Source organism: Poecilia latipinna, unplaced genomic scaffold (genome assembly GCF_001443285.1).
Source record: "Poecilia latipinna isolate Pla-1442-1.1 unplaced genomic scaffold, P_latipinna-1.0 Scaffold1828, whole genome shotgun sequence".
NCBI lineage: Eukaryota > Metazoa > Chordata > Actinopteri > Cyprinodontiformes > Poeciliidae > Poecilia > Poecilia latipinna.
Genome location: NW_015114444.1, coordinates 58,325 through 82,210, shown reverse-complemented (window position 1 = coordinate 82,210; position 23,886 = coordinate 58,325). Strand labels below are relative to the sequence as shown.

The following is a 23,886-nucleotide window of genomic DNA, read 5'->3' as shown; positions in this document are numbered from 1 at the left end:
TTCTTAAATTAATCTCAGTGTTTTTGATCGAAATTTGCTCCTCCTTCTTCTATCTACAACGGGCCTAATACGTCGTCGCAATATTATGCGAAATATATAAATTATTATTTTTTTTTTAAATAGTTCATCACGCGCTCATTTTTTGCTTCCCAAAAAGTCGTTTTAATAGGGATTTGTATAAATAGACACAAGGGGGCAGCAATTTCCTTCCCGGTGCTTTTTCTCTTCTGTCTGATGAGTGTAGAAGAAGAAGACGTTTCTCACGTTCTGTTTATATTCAGTAGCAACTGGCTAGGCTAAGCTAACCGGGTTGATAGCTGTCCGCAGAGATGTTCGGGTGTTTGGTGGCCGGTAGGTTGGTCCAGACTGACGCGGTACAGGTCGCCTCTGATAAATTCGTCTTTAATTTGGCGGATTTTGAGAATGTGAACCACGTGGTAGTGTTCATGCTGGGGACCGTGCCTTTCCCCGCAGGAATGGGAGGAGCCGTATACTTCTCCTTCCCGGACCCGGGCAGCGGCGCTCCTGTGTGGCAGTTGCTCGGCTTCATCACCAACGACAAGCCCAGCGCGATCTTCAAGATCTCTGGCCTGAAGGCTGGGGAGGGCGGGGCGCACCCTTTCGGCTTGATGGCCTCCGTGTCGCCGTCCGTGGCCCAGGTCGGCGTGTCCGTTGAAGCTCTGGACCAGCTGGCTCAGCAGATCCCAGTGTCCAGCGCCGCGGTGTCCACTGTGGACACGTTCATGCAGTTCACCCAGAAAATGCTGGACAGCCTCTACAACTTCGCCTCCTCGTTCGCTCTGTCCCAGGCGCAGATGACGCCGAACCCCACGGAGACCTTCATCCCCTCCAGCTGCATCCTCAAATGGTATGAGAACTTCCAGAGGAGGATGGCGCAGAACCCGAACTTCTGGAAAAACTGAACTAACAAACCAGAACCCGGTGCAACACTAAGCCACAGTGCCTATGTGGGAACAGTCTTCTGCCATCAGACCGGACACGCTTCGTGTCCCACAGTGGACATGTCAGACTCTATGTGACTGTCTCAGTCTGTGGATGGAAGCCAGTGGAAACTCGGAGTGCCTGACTCTGTCTGAACACCTTTCATCCTGTCATCATTAACTTGTTCACATTCACTCCACTGATTGACCAACCCAAGTGATTCCTAAATAAAACCCGATCTGCCCTAAAACTCACTATGTATTCAGTTCATCCTATGAGAGGGAAGTGTGCCCTTACTGACCTCCTCATAGCTAAAGTAATGTTATAGCTGACAGCAATGGGGATTTAAACATTTTTTTACATTTCAACATTTGAAAATTCCAATTTTTAAATTTGAAATTTGCTGAGATGGTAGTTGTCTAGTAGACTGTCACTGTCTAAGCCACAAAATGATATTGCTGAAGAAAACTGGATGTTCAGGGTGCTGTATCCAAGCAGCTTAACAGAAAGCTAAGTGGAAGGATAAAGTGTGGTAGAAGATGCGCACAAGCAACATGGATAACAGCCCATTTAAACATAAAAAAATTAATTCAAATTCACAAGTCTGTGGTCTGTAGCTTTATTCAGAACATAAAGCCCCGGGCAGCCTATGGTGATGTCTGACAGTCCTTTAAGTTTGATGCTTTAATGCAAAGGTGCATTAAAAGTCCATTAAAAGTTCCAACTTTGCATGAAAGTGTCATTATTTACACAATAATGTAAAGTTGGGACTTTTAATGGACTTTGGTCATTATTTACCGAATGACCCTTCATGACAACAGCCATAAACATTGATAAAGACTCATTCATGTTCATTACAGTGTAATGTCAGTCTTTTGCACATGAAGTTTCCATCCATCCATCCATCCATCCATCCATCCATCCATCCATCCATCCATCCATCCATCCATCCATCCATCCATCCATCCATCCATCCATCCATCCACCCTTGTCCCTTAGTGGGGTCAGTAAGAGTCACATGAAGTTTCGATTTTATTGTTATTGGTATTATAGTTACATAATACATACTTCAACACAGTTTCCAGTTTGAAGTGTAATGATGAATAACCCTTTAGTGGGAACACACCCAGACTGGCTGACTTTCAGGATGAGTCATGGAGTTTGGCTCTAAACTAGATGGATTCCTTACTGACAGAGTCTGTTTGTTTTCCCCATTTTGCTCCAAGGGATCACCCTGCAACACAGTGAGAGAGTTTCAAAGCAGTTCAGACTTCACAAACCCTCCAAATCAGTAAAAATAATAAAGTGCATCGATATGTTAGAGTTTGGTCTGTTAAAGAAATACAAAACAGCCTCACGGTGCATCAAGTGACTGAAAAAATAATTAAAATGAGAAATGTAAAAATAGAAACAACTTAATACATAACAAATCACATGAGACCAGATATAACAGCGTATGAGATGGCAGATATGATATCATACCCTGTGAAAACATGCTGGTGCAAATTAATTGGCTGAAAACTAATTTGGTCTCATTTCCAAACTTCACAAAACAAACCTGGTATCTCAACATTCAAAGTAACATACTAACTGTGACATCTTTCTATCATTTTTACTGGTTATTTGTTTTATTTTTTATTTGTATATTTTACTGTTATGTTGTTTGATCAGTTATTGGTTTTCACTATTCTTTCATTTATTTACTTAGCTTAGTTGAGTGTTACTGGCTTAGTGAGTTTGTTGATTAAAATATTTTAACTGGAAGGTTCAATTATTTTGGTTAATAAGCATTTAAATTTTGGAGATATGCTTTGTATTTATTCTATAAGTTTGAGAACACTAATGTTGAAATGAATCTTTGATCTATTGTTATTTAGTATCTAAGCCTTATCAGGCAGGTATTCATAAACAGTAGCCAAGAGTGAAAACTATGTGGATATTACTTTCTGATAATCACGCAGCAACCTGGCTTACTAATATTGTTCTAAATTACTACTTTGTTAAAAATTGCCTTGGCTTTTTGTAAGTTCACAGCCAAAGTAAACCTACCATTCCTACCACTGAATCGTAGGCAAATTCTCTCTGACAGAATGTGGCCAACATTCAGGTTTGTTTGCCACATTTCTCACACAAGCCTTTTGAGCTCCACCCTCAAATTATGCCTGGGACTCTGTTTTGGGTTAGTGATGGCTGGAACAGAACATGAACTCTGTTGTGCTGGGGGAGGAAGGGGGCTGCTCTGTGAGGCAGAAGCTTGGAAGCTGCAGCTCCAGGGAGGAGCTGCTCCTCAAAGGCAGAGCTAGGTCCAACCAGCCTTTTTGCTGGTTGGACCTAGCTGAATGGTTGGCATGGAGATTAAAGGATCCCTCAAACATGCATGAAAGAATCACGGCAACACTCCAGGTATGTTTTGATGAGGGAATAACATTATAATATGATATAAAGCTCAAAAAAGTGGATTTTAAATATTACTGGTCCTTTAAACTTTGATATACTATATAGTAGTAATTGTTGCAAACTAATAGCTTTCATTATTGTAGAACACAATATTTCAAATGAATGTATCAATCTGGGCAGATTAAGTCATAGAAGCAAAATCTGATTTTCTCACGTAACGAAACTATAAAACAACAAGGTTCAATAAAAAGGATAAAACATGAGAATCTGCTCTATAAGCACAAACATTTTGAAGATTTAGTTCTTCATTTCCACTTCCTCGTTCTGACATGTAAATCCACTTTAGTTGTTTGATTTTTTTTTTCTTTTTACTCTTTAGTGAAATTGCAACTTCATTTAAATACAGCATTCAGGACACCAGACTTGGACATCTTTGCTTCGGACTCCACTTCATACTTGCATGCATTTACTTTGACTTGACGCGAGACAAAAAGGGGAAAACATGAAACGGCAGTTTTTCTAGAACTCCAACCAGAAACATCTGAGCTCTCACTCTAGAACAGTTCAGTTACAGATGCCAAGGGTACGGCTGAAAGTGGCTGCTAGCAAAGAGCTCTGGGATCACTTCTGAGAATTCCTGCAGAGGAAAAGATGTGAGTCATGAGAAGTGTTAAGGGTGGGTCGGAATCTTAGAATGCTCTTTGGTTCACATGGCAACGCATTTCCAGACAGAACAAAGTCCAATTCTTCAAACAAAAGTGCACAAAAGAACAAAAGTTTGCACAGCAGCACTGAGCAACACACCCAAGAAAAGAATGACCAGGTTCCAACTTATGTTGTGAGGTTTGTCATTCATTTATCCTAAAATTTGTATTTATTTGTATTTTTTTCCCCCAACAGGTTTTAAAAATCACGAGAACAAGTAATCAGTAGGACACAGAAAAACATGTGCATACATAACCAAGAAGAAAATACTTTGTTTACTACTACTTTTCTGTTTGAAAAGAAGTAGGAAGATGTGAAGACTTATTTAATCCTACTGCTTATCTCAACTTAATGAAATATAAGTTAGTAGCAGGGGCTCTGCCAGGAATCTTGGGTCCCATGACAAAAAATTTAATTGGGCCCCCCCTGCGCAGCTACTGTTACAATTTCTTGAGTCTATCTCCATATTTATTAAACTTGCCACCATGTTATGACGGTTTGCTATGAGACAAATAATCTGTGAAAAAAATCAATCTCCTCTACCTCCTCCCTGAACTACTATTGTTAGCTAAAGTAATGCGCCGTTCTGACCAAAAACAACCAATCAGAACCAGGAGGACGGTCTTGGTGTTGTTAATCATCCTCATTCACTCACTGCTAAATGTGCTAATGGTGGAGAAACAATTTATTGTTATAGGAAAACTTGATCTGCCGTCATTGGTAGCTATGCTAACTAAACTGAGCATTCAGTTTGAATCCACATAGCTCTGTGCTATGCTAGCTACAGCACAGCACAGAGCAAGGGGGAGGGAGGATGAGCAGCCACACAAGATTGTGATTGACAGTTCTAAAACCCACCTCCTGCCTCTGATAAGTTGTTTCTAGATAGCTCTGGAAGAAGGCAGAGGAAATAATGTTTTCACAAATTATCTCTCATGCTACACTGTCACAGCTCAATGACAGTTTTAGCAAATATGTTAAAAAATATATTTTTTAAATAAAAGTTACATACTGCAGCTTTAATTTCACTTAGGAGAAGACGGGTCAGGAGGGACGTAGCAACATATATGTGTAATTTAAATGCAAGCCAAGGTAAAACTGTGTGGACTGACTACAGTCCAGACAGGAGGCTGTTTTTTTATTATCATTTTATAAAGAATGTTTGAATTTCTGTCAGCAACAAATATAGTGGTTTGTTGTGTAATTCTAGAAAGAGCAAAGACACAGAGAAATTCCTATGGATTCCCTGGGACGATGCTAACTAGGTTGTAATTGAACACAGTGTTGCTCAGTTTTTACACTGGGGCAGGGGGAGGAAGAGGGTTTATGCTGGTATGGTGGTTAGAGCTGTTGCTGACTGACTCATCTGTGGTTAAGTGTGGTAAGAGGTACAGGCACAAGTTAAATATATGAATATCTTTGTATTTCTTTTCCTTAATTCATTAAATGCTACATTGGCAAACAGTAGTCTGTAGCTAAGCTATATGCTGAATGGTTGTTAATCTCACACAGTCTACTCACCTCTCTTGGAGAAAAACTGTTACAAATTCACACTCTTGTCTTTTTCTTTCTCTTATCTCTCTATTTTTTGAAAACTTGACTTCATTATTTTTCTAGACAGCATAGTAACTTACACAGTCATTCTTGTCTTGTACTGACTGCTGCTGAAAACGTCACCGTCAAGTGGGCCAAGCAGGAACGAACCATTTCATGCAGATACAGGGGGGAGTTCAGTGTAAATATAGATGTGTGCTTTTTGGTCTGGGAGGGGTAACATTAAATTTTTACTGCTAAAAAGAATTTTTTAAAAACCCACAATAACAGTAATTGACAGGGCGCCGATTTTATTTTAATTTCTGTTTTTTTTTATTTTGTTTGTTTTTTGTGGAAGGCCCCCTATTGTCAATGGCCCTTAGAATTGCCCCCGATACCGCGCCCCTGGTTACTAGTACTAAAATTCATCTGAACCCATTTTCCTTTGATGGACAAAAAAACAAAAACAAACAAACAAAAAAACTTGTATTCTAGAGATGAAGGTGAAGCACAAATCAAACATTTTTTAGGTTTGGGTTAGCTGTAGCATAAACAAATGGCTGTTATGATTTAGTTACAGTAACACGTCTCAGCAGGAAAACAGGGCGTGGCTCTGCACTTAAATTCACTCTCATGTTCTACAGCCTGACAGTGAGCCGTTCTCCAGCAAACAGGTACGTCTCTTTTCCGTTTCTTACACTCATGATTGACTCTTTCTAAAAAGAGCAAGCAGTTCTACTAAAACGTCCCTGCACAGATTTGAACTGACTCAGAGATCGACAATATTAAACTTGTCAATCGTTTCATTGAGATGACCTGAGGCAATTTTACTCTTTACTGTAGAGAAAAAGCACAGAAACAGGAAACACTTTCATTTTGAGTTTCAAGGAAGCTGATACTATGGATTTGAAAGAAGTCTGTGAATAAAACTCCGTGTGTACAGAAATAAGTCAGGTATACACAGTAACCAGTGTACACAGATAGACATGCAAATATACAGGGAAGTGGACTGTAACCACACCCAGATCCACAGATAGAGGCCAGGAAAGGAATTTACTGAGAAAGCCAACCATTAGCTGCTGAATGAACATCTGACAGAAATGTGAGTTTTAGTGCTATGGTATTACTCGAGACACTTATGTACTTAGTACATAAAACAAACATGACTGAAATTGAGTTCGCAGAATGTTTATTGTCATATCTTTTTAGAAGTGAAAACAACAACATTAGTTTGTTGGGAGGGGCTGAAAAGAACCAAAGCAAGACTTCATGCAAACAATAGCTTCCACTTCTGTGGATCTATGTGAGGATATTGGCATTGGCTGATAAATCCAGAAGTTAAAGAGAACAACATTTTAAATGAAATTACAAATGTGAAACTTCAAACTTTAATAATGGATTACTGATCATAGACATATCTTCTACCCACTGTCACCACAAGTCCCAGAAACACTTGGGGTGAAGGATTACATAAGAGAGAAGATGTTATGCAATCTGTGGCTTTCCCTGGCATGACACATGTTAGAGTTTAAGGATATTAATGAACTAAAAAACACATTTTAAACTGATTTGGATTAAACCTGTTCAAATATCCTCACTTTTACATTTTGCATTCATATTCATTTATAAAAAATATTTCCAGATTAATAGTAAATAGAAAAATGTTTGGTTTTTTTCTCACGTGTTGTTTATTTACTGCTTCCAGTTGGACTTCAGTTCACAGAAGAGCACGATGGATGTAAGTCTGATTTACTTATTGGCATGATTAACAGAATTTTTGTGTTTATTGTTTTCTTTCCATGTGAATTTGATTAAAACAGAACAGATCCAACATGGAAGTAAACCCCAACTTTAAAATCATATTTACTTTTCATGTCTGAAATAAAAGAATTATATATATATATATATATATATATATATATATATATATATATATATATATATATATATATATATATACACACACCATGTGACTGTGAAAGAGCCAGGGTGGAGGAGTTAACACACCCAAGTGAAGGATTTAACAGCTCCCCTTACCACTCAAAACAGAATCTGGAAATGATCATACAGTTCGATCAAGCATAAGATTAACTCTGGTCCAAACATTAGCTTCATGGTCAACTGATCATCTACAGCTTGATTAGATTTCTCAAAATTGTTTCCCCATTTCTTGAAGTCTAGTCATGTTGTCCCAACCTTCTTCCATTTTATGTTAATAAATAAAACATTTCAAGCTGACTTCTGAACTAATGCGCCTCATGTGATTTTCCTCAGTAGTATCTTCCAACAGAGCTGTTGCTGGCTCAGTAACAAAGTGGTTCTTATAGCAAACTGTTATTTTTATCTGTCCTTAATAGCATGTTGGCAAAAACGGGCAAAATCCATGTCATGCATATATAAACACCTATTAAAGAGATGTTATTGGTATGTATTGGAACAGATGCAGGAATATCTCAAATCATAACATCTGTCCGTCTGTCTGTCCATCCGTCCACCCATCCGTCCATTTTCTGTCCACCCTTGTCCCTAGTAAGGTCGGGAGGGGTGCTGGTGTCTATCTCCAGCGAACGTTTTGGGCAAGAGGCGGGGTCACCTGGACAGGTTGCCAGTCTGTCGCAAGTCAAATCATAATATTTTAGGCTCATGTACTTTTACATCAGATCTTATTTATAGATGTTCACTCAAGCATACTTGAATGTTTCTCACAACTGCTTGTCAGGCAGTTCCTGGGAACGTAGCCAAGGGACAGGTAATAATGGCTCCACAATAAAAGTGAACTTTTAAATGTAAGAGATGTTTATTCTAAGTTTGAAGTGCAGAACTACGACATTCTTATGAACTGGCCTAACCCCTTAGCCATGTATCTTAGGATAATTATTTATTTCTTTTCACTTTCATGTACTACACTTACAGATCAATATGTAATTAGCAGGGTCCAATGAGTGCAGGAGACCCAGTTTTAGTGCTTTGTGAAAAAAATACATATCATTATCCTGGGTTGTTTGGATTTTTATCATTTCCTAGTCAGTTAAGATTTCTGTTCTTTCACTGTAACTGTCTGCCTTTGTGTCTTTTGCAAACCACAACATGACAATATAACTACACTGAACATACAACTGTAATGGTTCAGTTCTGTTTATTTATATAGCACCAGTTCACAACAAATACTGTTATTTATGAAATCCTAGGATGCTGGATCACATTACTATTCAATTCGAACTTTATCTGACAGCTCATCTGTTGACAATAAAGCATCTTGGAATCACCAACAATCAACCTGTTGAAATATTGAAATAATGTGTGATGACCTTGAGTTTAGAGGTGTCTTTACTTTCTCTCTCTTTACAGCTTTCAGATGCTCTTGGTGACTGGCCCTCTGGCGGCAACAACCAATCAGGAGGTCCTTGGCCTGCCAACCCCAACTGGCCAGGTAGAAGCATTTAACTATTCTTTTGTTGTTTAATGTAGGCGTACATATCTTGCACCTTCTCCTCTATATTCAATGAACTTCACCCACTGTACAGAGTGACTGCTGGCTGTAACACTATGTCAACACTTGAATTGTCTTTTGGCTAATCTAGACATACCAGTTCCTTGAAGAGAAATAGTTTACAGACCTGTCTCTGGTTTCCGCTTGTACCAAATTTTTGGTACAATCTTGGCCAATCCCTCCAAATGCTGAATGGTTTTAATTAGCGAGTGTTGATATGTACAGTAAATAATATGAATAATCACTACAAGAAAGTCCTAAAAATGTTGGGAAAGCCAATGTTTTCAGGAGATTTTAAAGATGTGGAGCCCTTAATACTCACTAAAATAGTGTTTGGGTAATTTAAATCCCCTATGTTCACTCTTCTCAAGGCCCACTAAACATCAACACTCTTCATACTGGTTGCCTCTCATCCAGTTAAGAAGTAACTTTCTTTGCCATAGTGTTGCTGATTCCTTCCAAAATATTGAAGATTTGATCCAGATTGCTGCTGCCTTTATCTGCTTTTACTCTATGATCATGGAATCTGGAGGGATTGGAACATATAAGCTGGCCACACAGGCTTTCTGACTAGCCTCCATTTGAAGGCAGTCTTTGACCTCTTCGCCAGTCATGACATCACCAGATATTCTCTCTCTCGGATGGGAGCTCTGTTGGTAGATGATGGATGCCAGACTGACACCTTTCAGGTTCAAAAGCAATATTTTGAACCCAACGATAAGCGCTTTAACAAAAATACACCATCTATCTCCTGCCCTCTACTTCTGCTAGACAAAGCCATCTGTTAGTCTCTACAAGGTCCCAGAATGCCACTGGAGTCCGCCATTAAATTCCTGCAAGTCTGTGGTAGAAAACTCACAGATGCCACTGGTGCTTCACCAATGAGGAGAGGGAGCTTCAGGGTCTATTATGGATTAGTTTCTCACCTACTTCAGTCTTCATTTCTGACAATATCTTGTTTTTTCACAACAAAAGATTATTTGAAATATATTTTCAATATGGTGTCTGAGGTCCATAGTCAAAACATAAAAATCCAAGAATGTGTATTCATATTAAGAACGACACAGATTTTTCTTTCGTAATTTTCTTGAGATGCATTTTGCCGACAAATATAGCTTTATATAAAAAAGGTGAATGGATCATTAAAAATGAATAATGGCATTTTGACTCAGGTCAGCCAGCAACCAACCCCACCTGGCCTGGTGGGCAACCTGCCCCCAACCCCACCTGGCCTGGTGGGCAGCCTGCCCCCAACCCCACCTGGCCTGGTGGGCAACCTGCCCCCAACCCCACCTGGCCTGGTGGGCAACCTGCCCCCAACCCGATGTGGCCTGGTGGTCAACCTGCCTCCAACCCCGCCTGGCCTGGAGGCCAATCCGGAGGCAATAATATGTGGCCAGGAGGGAACCCAAGTCAACCCACTGCACCCGGTGGATTCCCAAGTGGTCCTGGTTCAAATGGACCTGGACCAGCTATACCAGCCGCACCCTACAAGAATCTTGTAAGAAAACCAAAGAAAATGAGAAATGCATCAAGAAATATGGACAGAAAGGGAGATGTGTTAATTACTTTACTTTTTGACAGGCTGTTCCCTATGAAGAGAGACTGCCAATGGGAATATATGATAAACTACTGATCACCATCAGGGGAACCGTAAAACCCAATGCTGAGAAGTCAGTAGCAACACTGAGGGTTTAATCAAACATATTTCTCTACTGACTGTCATATTTGTGTGAAATATAGGATGCTAAACCACAAAAGAAATCACTCTGCTTTTGTGTCCTTGTTGTCAATCAGGTTCGCGGTGAACTTGTCTGCAGGCAATGATATTGCCTTTCACTTTAATCCTCGCTTCAATGAAGCCGGAAGAAAGGCTCTTGTCAGGAACTCACTCATCGGCGAGAAGTGGGGGAAAGAGGAGAGGAATGTGAATCAGTTTCCCTTTGTCCTGGGTCAGCCGTTTGAGGTCAGACATTTTCTACCGTCTTGGGGGATAAAGGTGTCTGTGAATCTGCTGCATTTTCAGAGTCTAGTTCACTAACATGTTGTTAATGTTATTTTTTTTGCAGATGAAGATATTGTGCACCAACACAGAGTTCAAGGTGGCTGTTAACAATTCCCACGTTCTTGAATACAAACATCGGCTAACCAACCTGAGATCCATCAACAAACTTGGCATCCTCTTTGATCTCACCCTTTCAGATGTTTGTGTTGAGAACATCTGAGAAGTCTTTGACATTACTGGAGATGTACTATTAAAACAAACAAGCAAAACACCTTTGGAGGTCAACTGCAAATCTATTTGAGATATACTGTGGCTCTGTTGGAAATCTAAAAAGAATCTTAAAAGAATAACATTTCCCTTATCCTACAGAGAACAGTCACAAATTCATGAAAACCAATTTTAGAACAGCTAAGAATCTTTCATGGGTCTAAGATCTACCAGATCTTTTTAAAACACAGCAAAGGTTGTCTTTGGTGGACCTCCAGATTATCAGCTGATCTACAGCTGAAGATGACTGTTATTTCTACAGAACATTTTTAAAAAGTCTAATAATAATCCCAAGAGATTTGACCCATAGACAATCATCGCCAGGTATTCAGTGGTAATCACAGCAGATTATTCTGCTCTGTCTTTTTTCTAGATAATTTATAAAAGTTCAATCTATTGTCGATCAACAAACATTGACAAGGTTTTAGTTTTAAAAGTAAGTTGACTCATACTGAATAAAATAAATGGCTGTGTTGCTCAGTGTCTGACAGAAGTCCCGTTTTGACTCAGTGTCACATATGTGTAGTTTCACATTTCTGTTATGAATGGTACATATTTTGAATGGCGCAAATGTGTTTTTCTCAATAAAATGTAATGGTTTACCTGATTCAATGTTTACTTTATACTTTCTAGGTGAGAAATATAAGTTTTAATTTCACACCAAGAGATTGAAAAGAAAATATTTTTTATAAGGGTTGTAGGTCAAGTTGTTTTGAAAAAGTGTCGTATGGCAGTGCAACAGATTCCTTTGTAAAATCGCCAGTATTTTGCAAATAGCACAGAGTGTCTTGAGTCAGAGGCTCCTTCAGAACTGCTGTAATACAAACAGCTACAGTATATCCTTTATGCCAAGAGCCATTCTATAACAACTAGATGGTATAATAATGTTTAATTTCTCTTTGGAATTAGTAAAGTATTTTTGAACTGAATTGAATTATCTAAGGTGAGGTTGTGGAAGTAGTAAGTTCAGGATTGACATGAAAAAATCACTCGACCCATGAACAATATTCAACTGTAGAAGTATATACCAGTGTTGACTTACTACAAAGAACCTCTAGTTAAGATTTTGGATCCAGATTATTGTACAAACTTTTTAAAAAATAAAAATTAAGATCATGTGGAAGAAGAAGAGAATTAAGACAAAAAAGGAGGCTAAATTAGAATTTAGTTGTGAAGTTATTTTTGATTGCATTTATAATTGCTCCTAAATGAAATGACATAAAGCCATCAGGTTTCAGAGAAGCCTGATGGTTCTCTGAAATGCACCAAAGTCTGCTAGATTTTGATGCATTTTAAGAGGGTTAGGGTCAGGCTTTTATCCAATAGTATCTTTTTACACCACAAAATGGTTGTAACTGAGTGTCAAAGATAACAGACCAATATTTCATTTATTTGTTTTTTACCTTACACTTCCCTTTTAAGTTGTGACGTAAACACGTAGAGCTGCGAGTGTACGTATTTTGGTCGTTTACAATAGAGCTGCTATAAAACCACGAAGGGCGAGCTTTTTAGTGGCCAAGCTGTTTTGGAAAGTAAAAGACTAAAACAAGCAGCTAAATTAACTGACCGCAGCTTCGGGTCGGTACAAAAACAGAAACAAACTGGAAAACAGTGGAGTTTAGCTGCTGTTCCAGCTACTAGCCTAGTTTTTTGTTTTTATTTCCTGTAGTAAAGACGGAGATTCTGCCTTCTTCAGGTAAGTGTGCCTTTTCAACTTTAAATCGTTTGAATTTATGTGGAAACATACTACATTTCAACGAGCTCCTGTATTTTTAAATGCTCTGTTTGCCTGCTTCGCTGCTCTGCGCTAGCTAGCATTACAGCTAATCAATTTTCTGCGGTTGCAATGGTTTCAACTAGTCGCAGCTAACTAACTTGACCAGTTCAAACAGTTGTTTGCTAACCGTGCCTCCGACACTTCGTTGGCTGTGTATGGATCAGCTGTGGAATGGAGCCGTTAACATTCTGAACCCAAAGGAAAGTGGCATAAGCGGGGTGGAGGTGATGAACAGGCCCAGCACGGTCTCGGTTTTCTTCGTACTGCAGACACAGCAGTTGTTTATCAGACTCTGTTCAGTGCTGTCTCCACAATCACCGACTTCTTAGCAGTGTTCGTACACAGGGCTTTGTTTTTAGAAACGGGAAAATAAAAATGGTGTATGGACGACGACACCCTCCCCCCCCATTAAACTACGGCTACTTCCAGGTTCCTTTCCCTTTACTACTCTATGTAAAGTAGCCAGCTGTTTAGCTTCGGCTAAACAGCTGGCTATGAAGATGCAGTCAGAAAAGCAAGTTGGGTGATAAGGAAGTAAAGATTTGGCAATTTCTATCAGTTTCTGTAATAAATATATTAATAGAATAAAGTGCACCACAGTATTTTATAGAATAACTGAGGAAGTTTACTATTTTCATACCTACACACAAAGTTCAAGCAGAAATTTATTTACATTGATTTTCTGTTTTATTTAAAGCAAAAAAGCAATAATTCCTGCTGCTGCCAAAATCGTCAATGATATTGATTATTATATTAATATCAATACTGCTGTTTAACAGCAGTATTGCTGCTGTTAAACATTTATTTATCGCTATTTTGATTTTCAGATATAGATGTCAGCAAAAAATATTCACTAAATATATAAATTATGTCATGGTGCAGAATATTATGTTCTATGTAACGCAGAGCTCTCTGTTGGGCTCAGAAATGGTTAGTCACATACAGAGTTGATTAGCAGTCTAATTGCAGCATTGTTTAATTAAAGAAACTTGTATGGTGTCATGTGGTCCTGAATGTGATTTGTTACAAATTTAGGAATAAATCCTGCAGATTAAACCAACCAGTGGACTACAGCTGGGTGAATGCAGAAAGTAGCTCCTCATCTCACAGCCACAACCAAGCCTGTTCCCTTCTAAATGTCTTCTGATGTTCATCTTTGTTATTACCTGCTCTCACCCAGCAGAAGGTCTCTCACAATCTACACATGTCACTGGTCCATTCTCTAATGAAATTAAGTTACTTGTATCAAACTGTTTAAAACCCAGATTGAGTAAATTTTTTTTGTTTTTTTGTTTTTATGGATCGCTTTAAAGTTTCTTTAAAGCATTGAACTATTGATAGCAATCATGTAAATCAATATATTGGAGATGTTGCCTAAACCTGAGAATCTGAAATGTGAAGATGGATATGTGTAGGTGTGGCTGTTTTTTGGTTGATGTAAGGATTATAACCCATTGTTCTCTGTTGTTAGGTTAGATCTAGACAGTGTGTAGTAAGGCTTTCTGATTTCAAATGTGTGCATCCCATATAGATACTACCACTATGTTGCTAAACTTGGTTTTATGAGCTATTTTTTTTTAAAGAAAATGAGGACACTTGCATAATTATCCTTAGTGTACATCAAAAAACACAAAGTATTAAATTTAGTTGCATTTTGGAAAAATAATGGTACAAGAAAGGCTTTTTTTTTTTTTTTGTCTGCAACGATTTACTATTGATCAAATTTAGGAATTAATTAACCGTTAACTGGAGTGTTCAGACTCAAAAAAAAAGGAACACATTCAGAGAATTAATGAAGCCAAAATTGGGCAAAAATATATACATTTTGCATGTAAGATCTATAAATGTATCATCCCCAGAAATCTTCAAGTGGCATAGTTTTACATTTAATTCTCTAAAGGGAAAAAAAAAACCTTTATTAAGCACCTGTTGCTATTCAGATATTAATCCAATAAATAATCAGACCAGCCCCACCCTTCTGACATTTGAACATGTTGATGTTAGGATTGTTTTTTAGCTCTAAATGATCAAGCCTTCACTAAAGAATTATTGCATTTTAGACTTGGATTTTATATGATTACATTATTACAGTTATAAATTTATGTGATCAATTTTCAGTCATCAGTGTCAAGGTAACATGGGCCAGGTCAAAGGTGAACAGACAATTAATTTGAGATTGTAGCCAAAACCTCGTGAATCTGTTGTAACTCTTCTCACGTTATCATCTCCTGATGTGTAAATAATCAGACATGAGCATCCTCCTGTATGCTGCGCTCCAGAACATGCTTTCTGGATGATGTTGTATTGATCCCAGCTGTTTGTCCTATAATGCACTCTGAACTGTACACCGAGATGATCAGGGCGACTCTCAGATGAGCCACACACTTCACTCACACAAATACATCAAATGAGACATGTCCATCAGATGAACAACTTGTATTTAATTTTTTGTTGGCTCTCTTCAGGAATTAAAGGCATAAAATGCAGGAATATATCTGTTTCTTTTTCACTGATAATTTTTAAACTTTCTGGCTGATATTTGCCTTCTCTAGTGTCTAGGCAAGAAGCCTGGTTGCTGAGGCATGTTTGTGAAGAGCACAGTGTTGCTGAGGTTGCATAGATGTAGAGGTCTTCAATCAGCTGTAGCTTTGTAAATAGATGCCAACTGCCAATGGATCTTAAGAGCAAATGGCTCCAATACAGTCATTTCTGCTGGGGAATCTCTTCTTTTAGGTTTCATTTAAATTTAATTTATTGGACAGGGACAATGCTCATTGACATTTTTGTAAATGTTCCAGAATTAGCCAAATGGCTACTTTTCATCTGTTGTCCCTGGACACTAGCTGTGTTTCCATTGAACATATAACTGGGCAATTTGAAGCCTGCCAATTTTGGAAAAAGAAAAACTCTTTTCAGTAAAATTTTTGGCACTAGGATGAGAAGTTTTTTTTTTTTTTTTTTGGGCTTATAAAATTTACTTTATTTTGCAAAACTTAAATTAAAACATTTTTTTCACATCACACAAGTCACTTAATCAACAACCTGATGTTACCATTGATGCAAACCACGAAGAAGACAAGGATGATGGCATGTTTCTGCATGATTTATCGTGTGAACAAATTCACATGTGATTTTTAATTGTGTTTCTTGTTTAATGTAAACACAGCAATTGCAAAATTCAGTTGTTTTTTTGACATTAGCAAAATATTAGCAAAGTTGTGTGCATAACTTTTGCAATGGAAACACAGTTAATGAGTAATTTGTCTAGCTAAAAACAAAGATTATACAAACAAGGTTAAAAATGACTTGGTTATACAAATCTTGTCTATTTACAAAAACAAAGAAAACTACAACACAATTATTATAAATAGTAAACGATTGTGCAGACTGACCATGTCTGTGGAGGTGTTGCATGTGGGATACCTGAAATGTCTTGAGATGTTGTCACCACTATCAGAAGCCAGAGATAATCAGTGATTCCAGTATCACAGACCAACACTGTTCAGAAAGGGACTTTTAGAACAGCACCATATAACACATTGTTTTCTTACTGAAAGAAATACTTTTTAGGTTTAAAATAAATTCTGCACTGTGTAAAAGTTGATGATCTGTATTAAAACACAAATCATACAATGAATGTTTCAACCAAATTCTTATAATCTTTATACTATTGTCAGTTTGTAAGCTACCCTTGTGGCATCCAGTAACTCTGAGCAATTTTGATGATGAAGCCCCAAAATCTATCATCTGGCCTCACTTTGCACTAAAAGTCCTCTGCCTAATGTCGCCTCAACGTTAAACATGTTCCTTCATAGTCAAGTGGTCTGTCCACTGCTAGTCCAACATCTCTGACATGGAAAACTTTGTAATTCTGAAAGGTTTCCTTACAGGTTCAACAGTGCCTCTTGCCTCACCTGTAAACAGTCTGTACTCTGGAAATTTCCACACGGGGGAATGAGGTGGATGGGCTCTGTGAAAAACTGAGCTTCGAATGAAATAAAATCATATTGGCAGTGGTTGCCATTTAAATTTTACCAGGGGTTGTCACAATATTGTCATTGTAGGCATCTTGCATGGCACAAAGCATGATCCAGCAAACATATTTGTTGTATTCCTCAGACCTTTAGGTATGTAGGGGTGACATGTGGGGCCTATTCTGATATAACACCACCAGCCGTCTACACTAGGGGTGCACCGATTGCCGTTTTCTGGTCAATCACAGATCTTTAAGAAGCCTGACCTGCTGGGTTAGATCGATACTAACATTTTTTTTTTCTTTTAACCGCCATTGACAGGTGTTGGGGGTCATAATACACCTTCAATCAGCTAACTTTATTTAATTAAAAGATATCAAAGAATACCCGTGAATCAATACAAACTTGGTTTTGCTACATATGAAAAAATGAAAAGTCAGCATACTTGACCTGGTGGGCAGCAATTTCTCACAGCAGAGCTAAACGGTACAGTAGGTGAATTTCAGAACTTTGTGAAGTTGGATAAGATCTGTGAAAATAATCAGTAAGTATTGGCCAATCACTGATCACTCAAAATGAAGGAAATTTGAATGGACCAATCAGGCACTAATTTGACTGAAGATATTTCTAAATTTTAATATTTTTTTCTCAAGAATGAGCTCATACATATTCATTATGAATATTTGTTTTAAATATGACCTCTGGCCTGCAGTGCCCAAACAATTAAAAAATTCAGCCCTTCCTGGAAGTTTCAATGGCCTCATATTAAAGGGACATTAAATGGTTTGAATGCTGTAGTGGCTCTGACTGCGGAACGTTCTAAAACCTGAGCGGTAACCAGACTGAGCTGCATGTCGCTCTAATGTGGCGGTTGGAGAAACACCTGGGGACACCAAACTCCAGTCCTGGAGTGGCTCTCGAGAACTGGGGTTTGACACCATAGACAAGATAAATATTCCAGTTGTCTTCTACTCAAGCACTTCTAGAACCTTCCTGTTAATGATATGACATTATTATTATTAAAGAGATTACATTGCGAGTCAGTTTATTGTTGCTGGATTACATCTCTTTAGGACGATTCATCTATCATCTTGTAACATTTAATTCATATTTACAGGTTTTGTTTTTGTACTTCTATGTTCTATGCAGAGGTAGTCTCTCATGTTCAGTCTGCTTTCCTGAAGTTAGTGGAGTTGGACAAGAAGCAACACACAAGATATGAAGCTTTAGAACCAGAGAAGCTTTCACATCAACCTGGATCTCACTTCTAACACCACTGGGAAATCAATATGTGCTGTCAAGGTAATCACAATTTCTATATTCTATAGGCATATCGAAATTGTGTGGTATAATTATTTTGTGTTCATTTATAATGACTTTAAAGTAGCTGCCACTTGGCATGGTAAGAGGCATCTCCTAATGAGTGGAAAACTGAGCTGGTTGTGTAGTTCCCTCTAATGCCGTCGTTTCCATTATGAGATCTCTAATCACTTCAGCTCTCGTATCCTAGTAACACATTTTAAACTGACTTTAAAAGTTGTCAAAAAGTTTGACATTGGTCAAACTTTTTGACAAAAATTTGACCAATGGATTAGAGTCCCAATGACTTCTTGCTGGCTGGCTTGTTGCCGTGTTTAGCACCATAGCCGTCTGCTTGATTTAAACAAACCAAAACATCCACACTACTGAACATATTATCCCTGCTTGGTTCATCCCCACACTCTTCCCAACATTTAATGTGAGAACCACATAGAAGCAGATTGGTACACAACATTCTTTAAAAGTTATCCAAAAGCTGTAGCACATTTGAATTTTTTCCTTTAAAAAGATTGATCATATTTGAAACTAAATAACTTTCTCCTCCTCCCTTAGGCCAGCCATGCATCTAAGGTCCTACCCAAAGCTCCTATGCGCAGAGGTGCATTTGGATGCAGTCCGTGTTCAGACGTCATCTCAGAGGAGCGCTTATTTTGGTAGTCATCAGGAGACGCTGATGATGAAGATGTCCAGTAACCAGAGCAACATCAGCACCAGCCGTATTCCATTAAGCTTCATCTCCACCAACACACTCTGCTACAGCACCGGCGGCTCATCACATCTGAAGGCGTTGCGCGGCACCACCGGGCAACAGCTCTCCTGTCAGACCGACGGCAGATGCAGCGCTCCCCTCGGACCGTGCCGGAGTGCCACGGAGGAGGCTGATACGGTGCCGAACGTGTGGACAGTCATCAAACCTGGACACGTGCGCGAAAAGATTGCAATATTTGCTTCGGAGGCAACACGGACGGATGGGGCAGACAGTGGCGATTGCAGCTCAGCTCACTGCTTGAGCCACAGCGATCCAGTTGCAAAGGCATGTGCCAACGGCAGCACTCCGCTGGGGCCGCTCCGCGCCGTGAAGGCCAAGGGAAGTTGGGAAGAAAATCGCTCTGCCAAGAGGCGCCGCAGGTGCTTAAGCAACCAGAACCATCAGCTGGACCAGAGGAGCCACATCCTGACTGAAGCAGAGCTGAGGTGCTCAGAGGGTCCCGGAGGCCAGCATGGTGAGGCACCGGAGCCAGCCAGCGGACCATCGCCAACGGAGGAGGAGCAGAAGATCTCTGTGGTGGAGATGGTAGCATTCCTTGAGCAGAGAGTGAGCGAGCTGCAGCCAAACCTAAAACCTCTGTTAAGCCTCCAGAGGAGCTCTACCACCATCACCCTTTCCAGAAACCCCCGGCCTGAGATCAAGGAGGGAGACGAGCCAGACATCGTCAGGGTGTCAGAGATGGTGGCCAAGTTGGAGTCCAAGTGTCTGAGGAGCAGCGAAACGAGTCTGTCTAGGAGCAACAGCCTGAAGAGGACGGTGGGGCGTGTCCTGCTGACTGCTGGACAGAAGAGCTTCAGCTCCTGCTGGACACAACCCCAGCCACAACCCTCATCAGGACCACCTGAAACTCTGACAGCAGTCCGGGTGGAGCTGCCTGTACAGGTGAAACCTGCTGTCCGGGTGGAGTCCCCTGCCTGGGTGTTGCCCCCCACCCCAGCTGCACCGTCTCAGGAGGTTTCCGGGGAGATGGCGGGCCTTTGGAGTGCAGAGCAGGAGCCGCTGCCCGGCCTCCTGTTCCGGTCTTCTGATGAGACGGGGCCAACGCTCTGCACCCCCCATTACAGAACGACCTTTTACCTGGAGCCCGCCCTCCCTCCGGTCAGCGCCCCCCAGAGGTCAGAGAAGAACAAGTTTCACAAGACCATGGGTTGTCCTCCTTGCTCTGCCGCGGTGCCTCTCGGCCGTAGCGCCTCGGTGTCGCAGGACTTCCTGCGGGTGCGCCAGAGGCTGCAGCAGCTGCTGGCCCCCCAGTCGTACCTGCTGCTGCTGCCGCACCACCTGCTGGTCAACCTACTGCTGCTGCTGCCCACCCAGAGCCTCGCCGCGCTCAAGTGCACCTGCAGCTATTTCAAGTTCGTCATCGAGAACTACAGCGTGCGGCCGGCCGACTCACTCTGGGTGTCTGACCCCCGTTACCGTGATGACCCCTGCAAACAGTGCAAAAAGCGCTATCGCCCTGGAGACGTGTCTCTGTGCCGCTGGCACCACAAGCCGTACTGCCAGGCTCTGCCGTACGGGCCGGGCTACTGGATGTGTTGCCACGGCGCCCAAAGGGATGCGCCTGGCTGCAACGTGGGTCTCCATGACAACCGCTGGGTGCCTGCGTTTCACAGCATCAATGTGCCAATTTATAGGAGGAACTATCACTATGAAAGCTGAATTATTTTATGTGTGTGTGTGTGTAGAGCCGTATGAATAGCAGAGGGGCTGCCTCAGTCCCAGTTATTATCAGCTGATGCCTTGTCATGTGTAACCCTTTTACTAAAAATGGTTTCCAGCATCAAATTTGTTTTGTCATGACTGAAAGCATGTTCAGCCCCCCAGGCTGGGCTCGTCCTGCTGCAGCAGTCTGCTGAATGTGTTCAGGCTGGATCACTAACATCCAACAGTCCTTATTGTTTTCCTGGCCGTTACCGTCTGTTTGTTCCAGCAAAGCCCTGGATAAATTAGGGATTGTGTTCAGCTTGAAGTAAACCGGCAGGCTTCAATTTGGGAGTAAAACTCGGTGCAGTAGGTTGAAGTGTTGGCATTGTATTTCCACAGAGGGAAAAAAAAAGTCTTAAGAAACATCAGGATTTAAAGCAGCTAATGGTCGGATTTGTTTTGGAAAAAATGTTGTCGCTGCATGCAGTGTGGCGCCCCCTACTGTTCAATCTGACACCTTTCAGCATTTTCAGTTTTCAGACTGAGATTTTGTGTGTGTTTTTTTTTTTTTTTTTTTTTTTTGATTGATCTCCTTTTTGGAAGAGGAGCATTCCTCTGGAACTCTTCCAAGTTCCAGAGTTAGAACAGAACATCACTCTGCTGCCAAAGTGGATCTTTGGTCATCTGACCAGTCAGGCTGCTAACACCAGTACTGTCTGGTGTTGTGGAGCCAGTCAGATGGCACATCTTGTGGGAGAACGATCTGCTATCATCATAGAGACATTCAGGAGAGACTCGGATAGCTGGGAAGGTAGTAAGTTGTTATACACACACACAAACACATCTGGTCTGTTTTGCATAGGATTTGTGTGTGTTCGATTTGTGCGAGTGCTTCCACTAGCTGACAGATAATCATTGTATTCCTTTGTAGGATGCGGAGAAATGTGGCCTTGAGTCTCTGAGACGATGCAATATGGAAAACTTGACAATAAAGATTATTTTAAAAATTTATAAGATATGAACATGAACTTTGTTTTTGTTTGCTGGGTTATGCCTGCTGGCTCTGAAATTTTTGCTGTAAAGATGTTATGCTTTAATAAAATGCTTTCTGCTCTTTTCTTCATGTTAGCTACTCTAATGTCATTTAACTTCCAGCTGGGGGTTTTCTGCTCTGACTGACTGGAACCATGTTTGGATTCAAAGTCAGTTTAAAATGTGCTGTAGCCTGGGGAAGACTGGCAGCTCTCTCCACAGTTAGATTAAGCATCAATAATGTTTGTCAATGAAGAAAGACAACGGCATTATTGGCACATGCCTGTATTCTCCAGAGAAGAGAGATTCTGAATCATACGAAAGAAGGGAGGGGTTTCATTTTATGCACAGATTTGTCTTCTCCAGCTGTTTTCCAGCTGTTTTTGGTGGATGAACAAAGGTCAAGGGAAATCTTTTTTTCCAAAAATTTGAACCCAATCAAAGATTTGTCAAATTCTGACATGACTGTTTCCCTAATCGGAGAAGATTTATTACAATAGATCAACATCCATCGCAACCCTCCTGCTGTCTTAGCGCAATGCTCAGGAGGATGCAGCAAATGCCACGGTCAGGCAGTAGGGAAGTGGGAGTTGTACTGTCACAACCACCACTTTCTGAAAACCACACAAAAAAACCATCAGTGTGACTCCGCAGAGTAAAAAACAGGTGGGGTCCAAATGACCCCGTCTCTTACGACTGTGGGAGGGTTAAAGTGATAGATGCCCAATTTTCAAGGTAAAATGGTGAAATGAAATTTCTTTTGAGTCAGTCGTGTTTGATATAAGCAGCATTTTTATAACTTATAAAATGGCACCATGAGCTTGAAGAATGTTTTCTCCCCCACAATACTGAAGAATTAAGGCATATTAAAACTTGCAAACTATAAGAGTTTGATGGTGGCATCCAACATTGTTGCAAATGGGAAAAAAAATTGATGCAGCAAAATCTTAGTGATTTCCCTGCAGTTCCACACAGATCAGGAATATAGCCTGAAAAGAACTAAACGGGGAGCAGCAGTGACAAAGATAGAAGTTTAGTCAAAAACACACAGAGAACATGAGACTTAAACAGCAGCAGCACACATAGCTTTATGGACACACCAGAAAACAGAATGAGTTGACAGTCATTTCATGTCCTAAGGTTCATTGAATAAATTACATTTTTAATCTTTAGTTTGACATAAACAGCACCAGGAGGTGCTGTTGCACTACGTTTCGCAATCCATAAGCTCCATTTTCCAAAGTTCCCAAACAAACTGCTTTCTGTGGACTGAGTCTCCTCTGTTGCTGTGATATCACTGAGCAGCCACCGTGTCACGAGGAACCATTCGCTATTTCAGACAGTGATTCCAGAAGCTGGAAGTAGTTGTACTTGATGTCGTATTCCATGTCATACCAAAAATTCACTGCAATGGAGACCAAAAGGAAAACAGTGAGATTCCTACTGGGATAGCGTGTTAGTTTCATTACTTAACAGCCAACATGTCTGTTGTCAGAGAAAATCTTGTTTCAGCTGCTGTTAGAGGGAATATGGGTGAAGTAGGTGGGCTGAAAATTCCATGTATAAATCTGTTCTTTTCCCTAATTCCTTTTACCAGTTCCATACACTTTGTAATTCTCACTAAGTATAAGAAATTTAGTTGCAGGGAATAACAATTTAGTTGGAATTCCAGAGCAGGGAGCGGACAAATGGAGTTAGAAACTGGCTGGATGAGCCATCCAGGTGTGAATCCATACCGTTTTACAAGACCTTCCTCTTACAGCAGATGTACCATAACTAACATGACGCCACCTGTCTGTCAATCCAGTGGATTTGTCAGGAACTGACCAATCGGTGTTTTTTGTCCCGAAGTAAACATTGGAAGCGCTGAACCTCTGACAAAGTTGTAATGATAAAGCCCGGCTGGCGGCTGTGGTGGGAGATTTGGTGAAAAGTAATCAGAAAAAATGGTTGAATATTGTCAGTGAGGAGTATGTCGAGAAAAGTCGAGCTCATCCCACTTCCCCATGCTGGAGATTTTAGTTTAATAAT

General features: G+C 40.3%; 4 protein-coding genes across 5 annotated transcripts in view; 3 read left to right on the top strand and 1 right to left on the bottom strand.

Annotated features, from left to right (window-relative positions):
* The first annotated feature begins 158 nt into the window (after positions 1–158).
* Positions 159–1,196, top strand: LOC106934581 (protein Hikeshi-like). 2 transcript variants are annotated; one of them, XM_015014569.1, is made up of 2 exons: positions 159–351; positions 475–1,196. In XM_015014569.1, the coding sequence occupies exons 1-2, from the start codon at positions 330–332 to the stop codon at positions 921–923; spliced, it is 471 nt and encodes a 156-aa protein (XP_014870055.1). In that variant the 5' UTR covers positions 159–329; the 3' UTR covers positions 924–1,196. The 2 variants fall into 2 exon arrangements, with proteins under 2 accessions (XP_014870055.1, XP_014870054.1); XM_015014568.1 differs by having other exon boundaries at positions 166–1,196.
* Positions 1,197–6,180: 4,984 nt separating this feature from the next.
* lgals3b (lectin, galactoside binding soluble 3b) lies at positions 6,181–11,525 on the top strand. The gene is made up of 7 exons (XM_015014570.1): positions 6,181–6,251; positions 7,283–7,315; positions 8,926–9,007; positions 10,240–10,568; positions 10,652–10,740; positions 10,865–11,033; positions 11,137–11,525. The coding sequence occupies exons 2-7, from the start codon at positions 7,310–7,312 to the stop codon at positions 11,290–11,292; spliced, it is 831 nt and encodes a 276-aa protein (XP_014870056.1). The 5' UTR covers positions 6,181–6,251; positions 7,283–7,309; the 3' UTR covers positions 11,293–11,525.
* Positions 11,526–12,773: 1,248 nt separating this feature from the next.
* Positions 12,774–21,948, top strand: fbxo34 (F-box protein 34). The gene is made up of 3 exons (XM_015014563.1): positions 12,774–13,035; positions 18,240–18,392; positions 18,963–21,948. The coding sequence occupies exon 3, from the start codon at positions 18,970–18,972 to the stop codon at positions 20,836–20,838; it is 1,869 nt and encodes a 622-aa protein (XP_014870049.1). The 5' UTR covers positions 12,774–13,035; positions 18,240–18,392; positions 18,963–18,969; the 3' UTR covers positions 20,839–21,948.
* Positions 21,949–22,912: 964 nt separating this feature from the next.
* jmjd7 (jumonji domain containing 7) overlaps positions 22,913–23,886 on the bottom strand; it is an 8,572-nt gene continuing 7,598 nt past the window's right edge. The window contains exon 9 of the mRNA XM_015014564.1: positions 22,913–23,260. Coding sequence (XP_014870050.1) covers positions 23,169–23,260 — 92 coding nt within the window. The 3' untranslated portion in view covers positions 22,913–23,168. The remainder of the gene's footprint in view (positions 23,261–23,886) is intronic.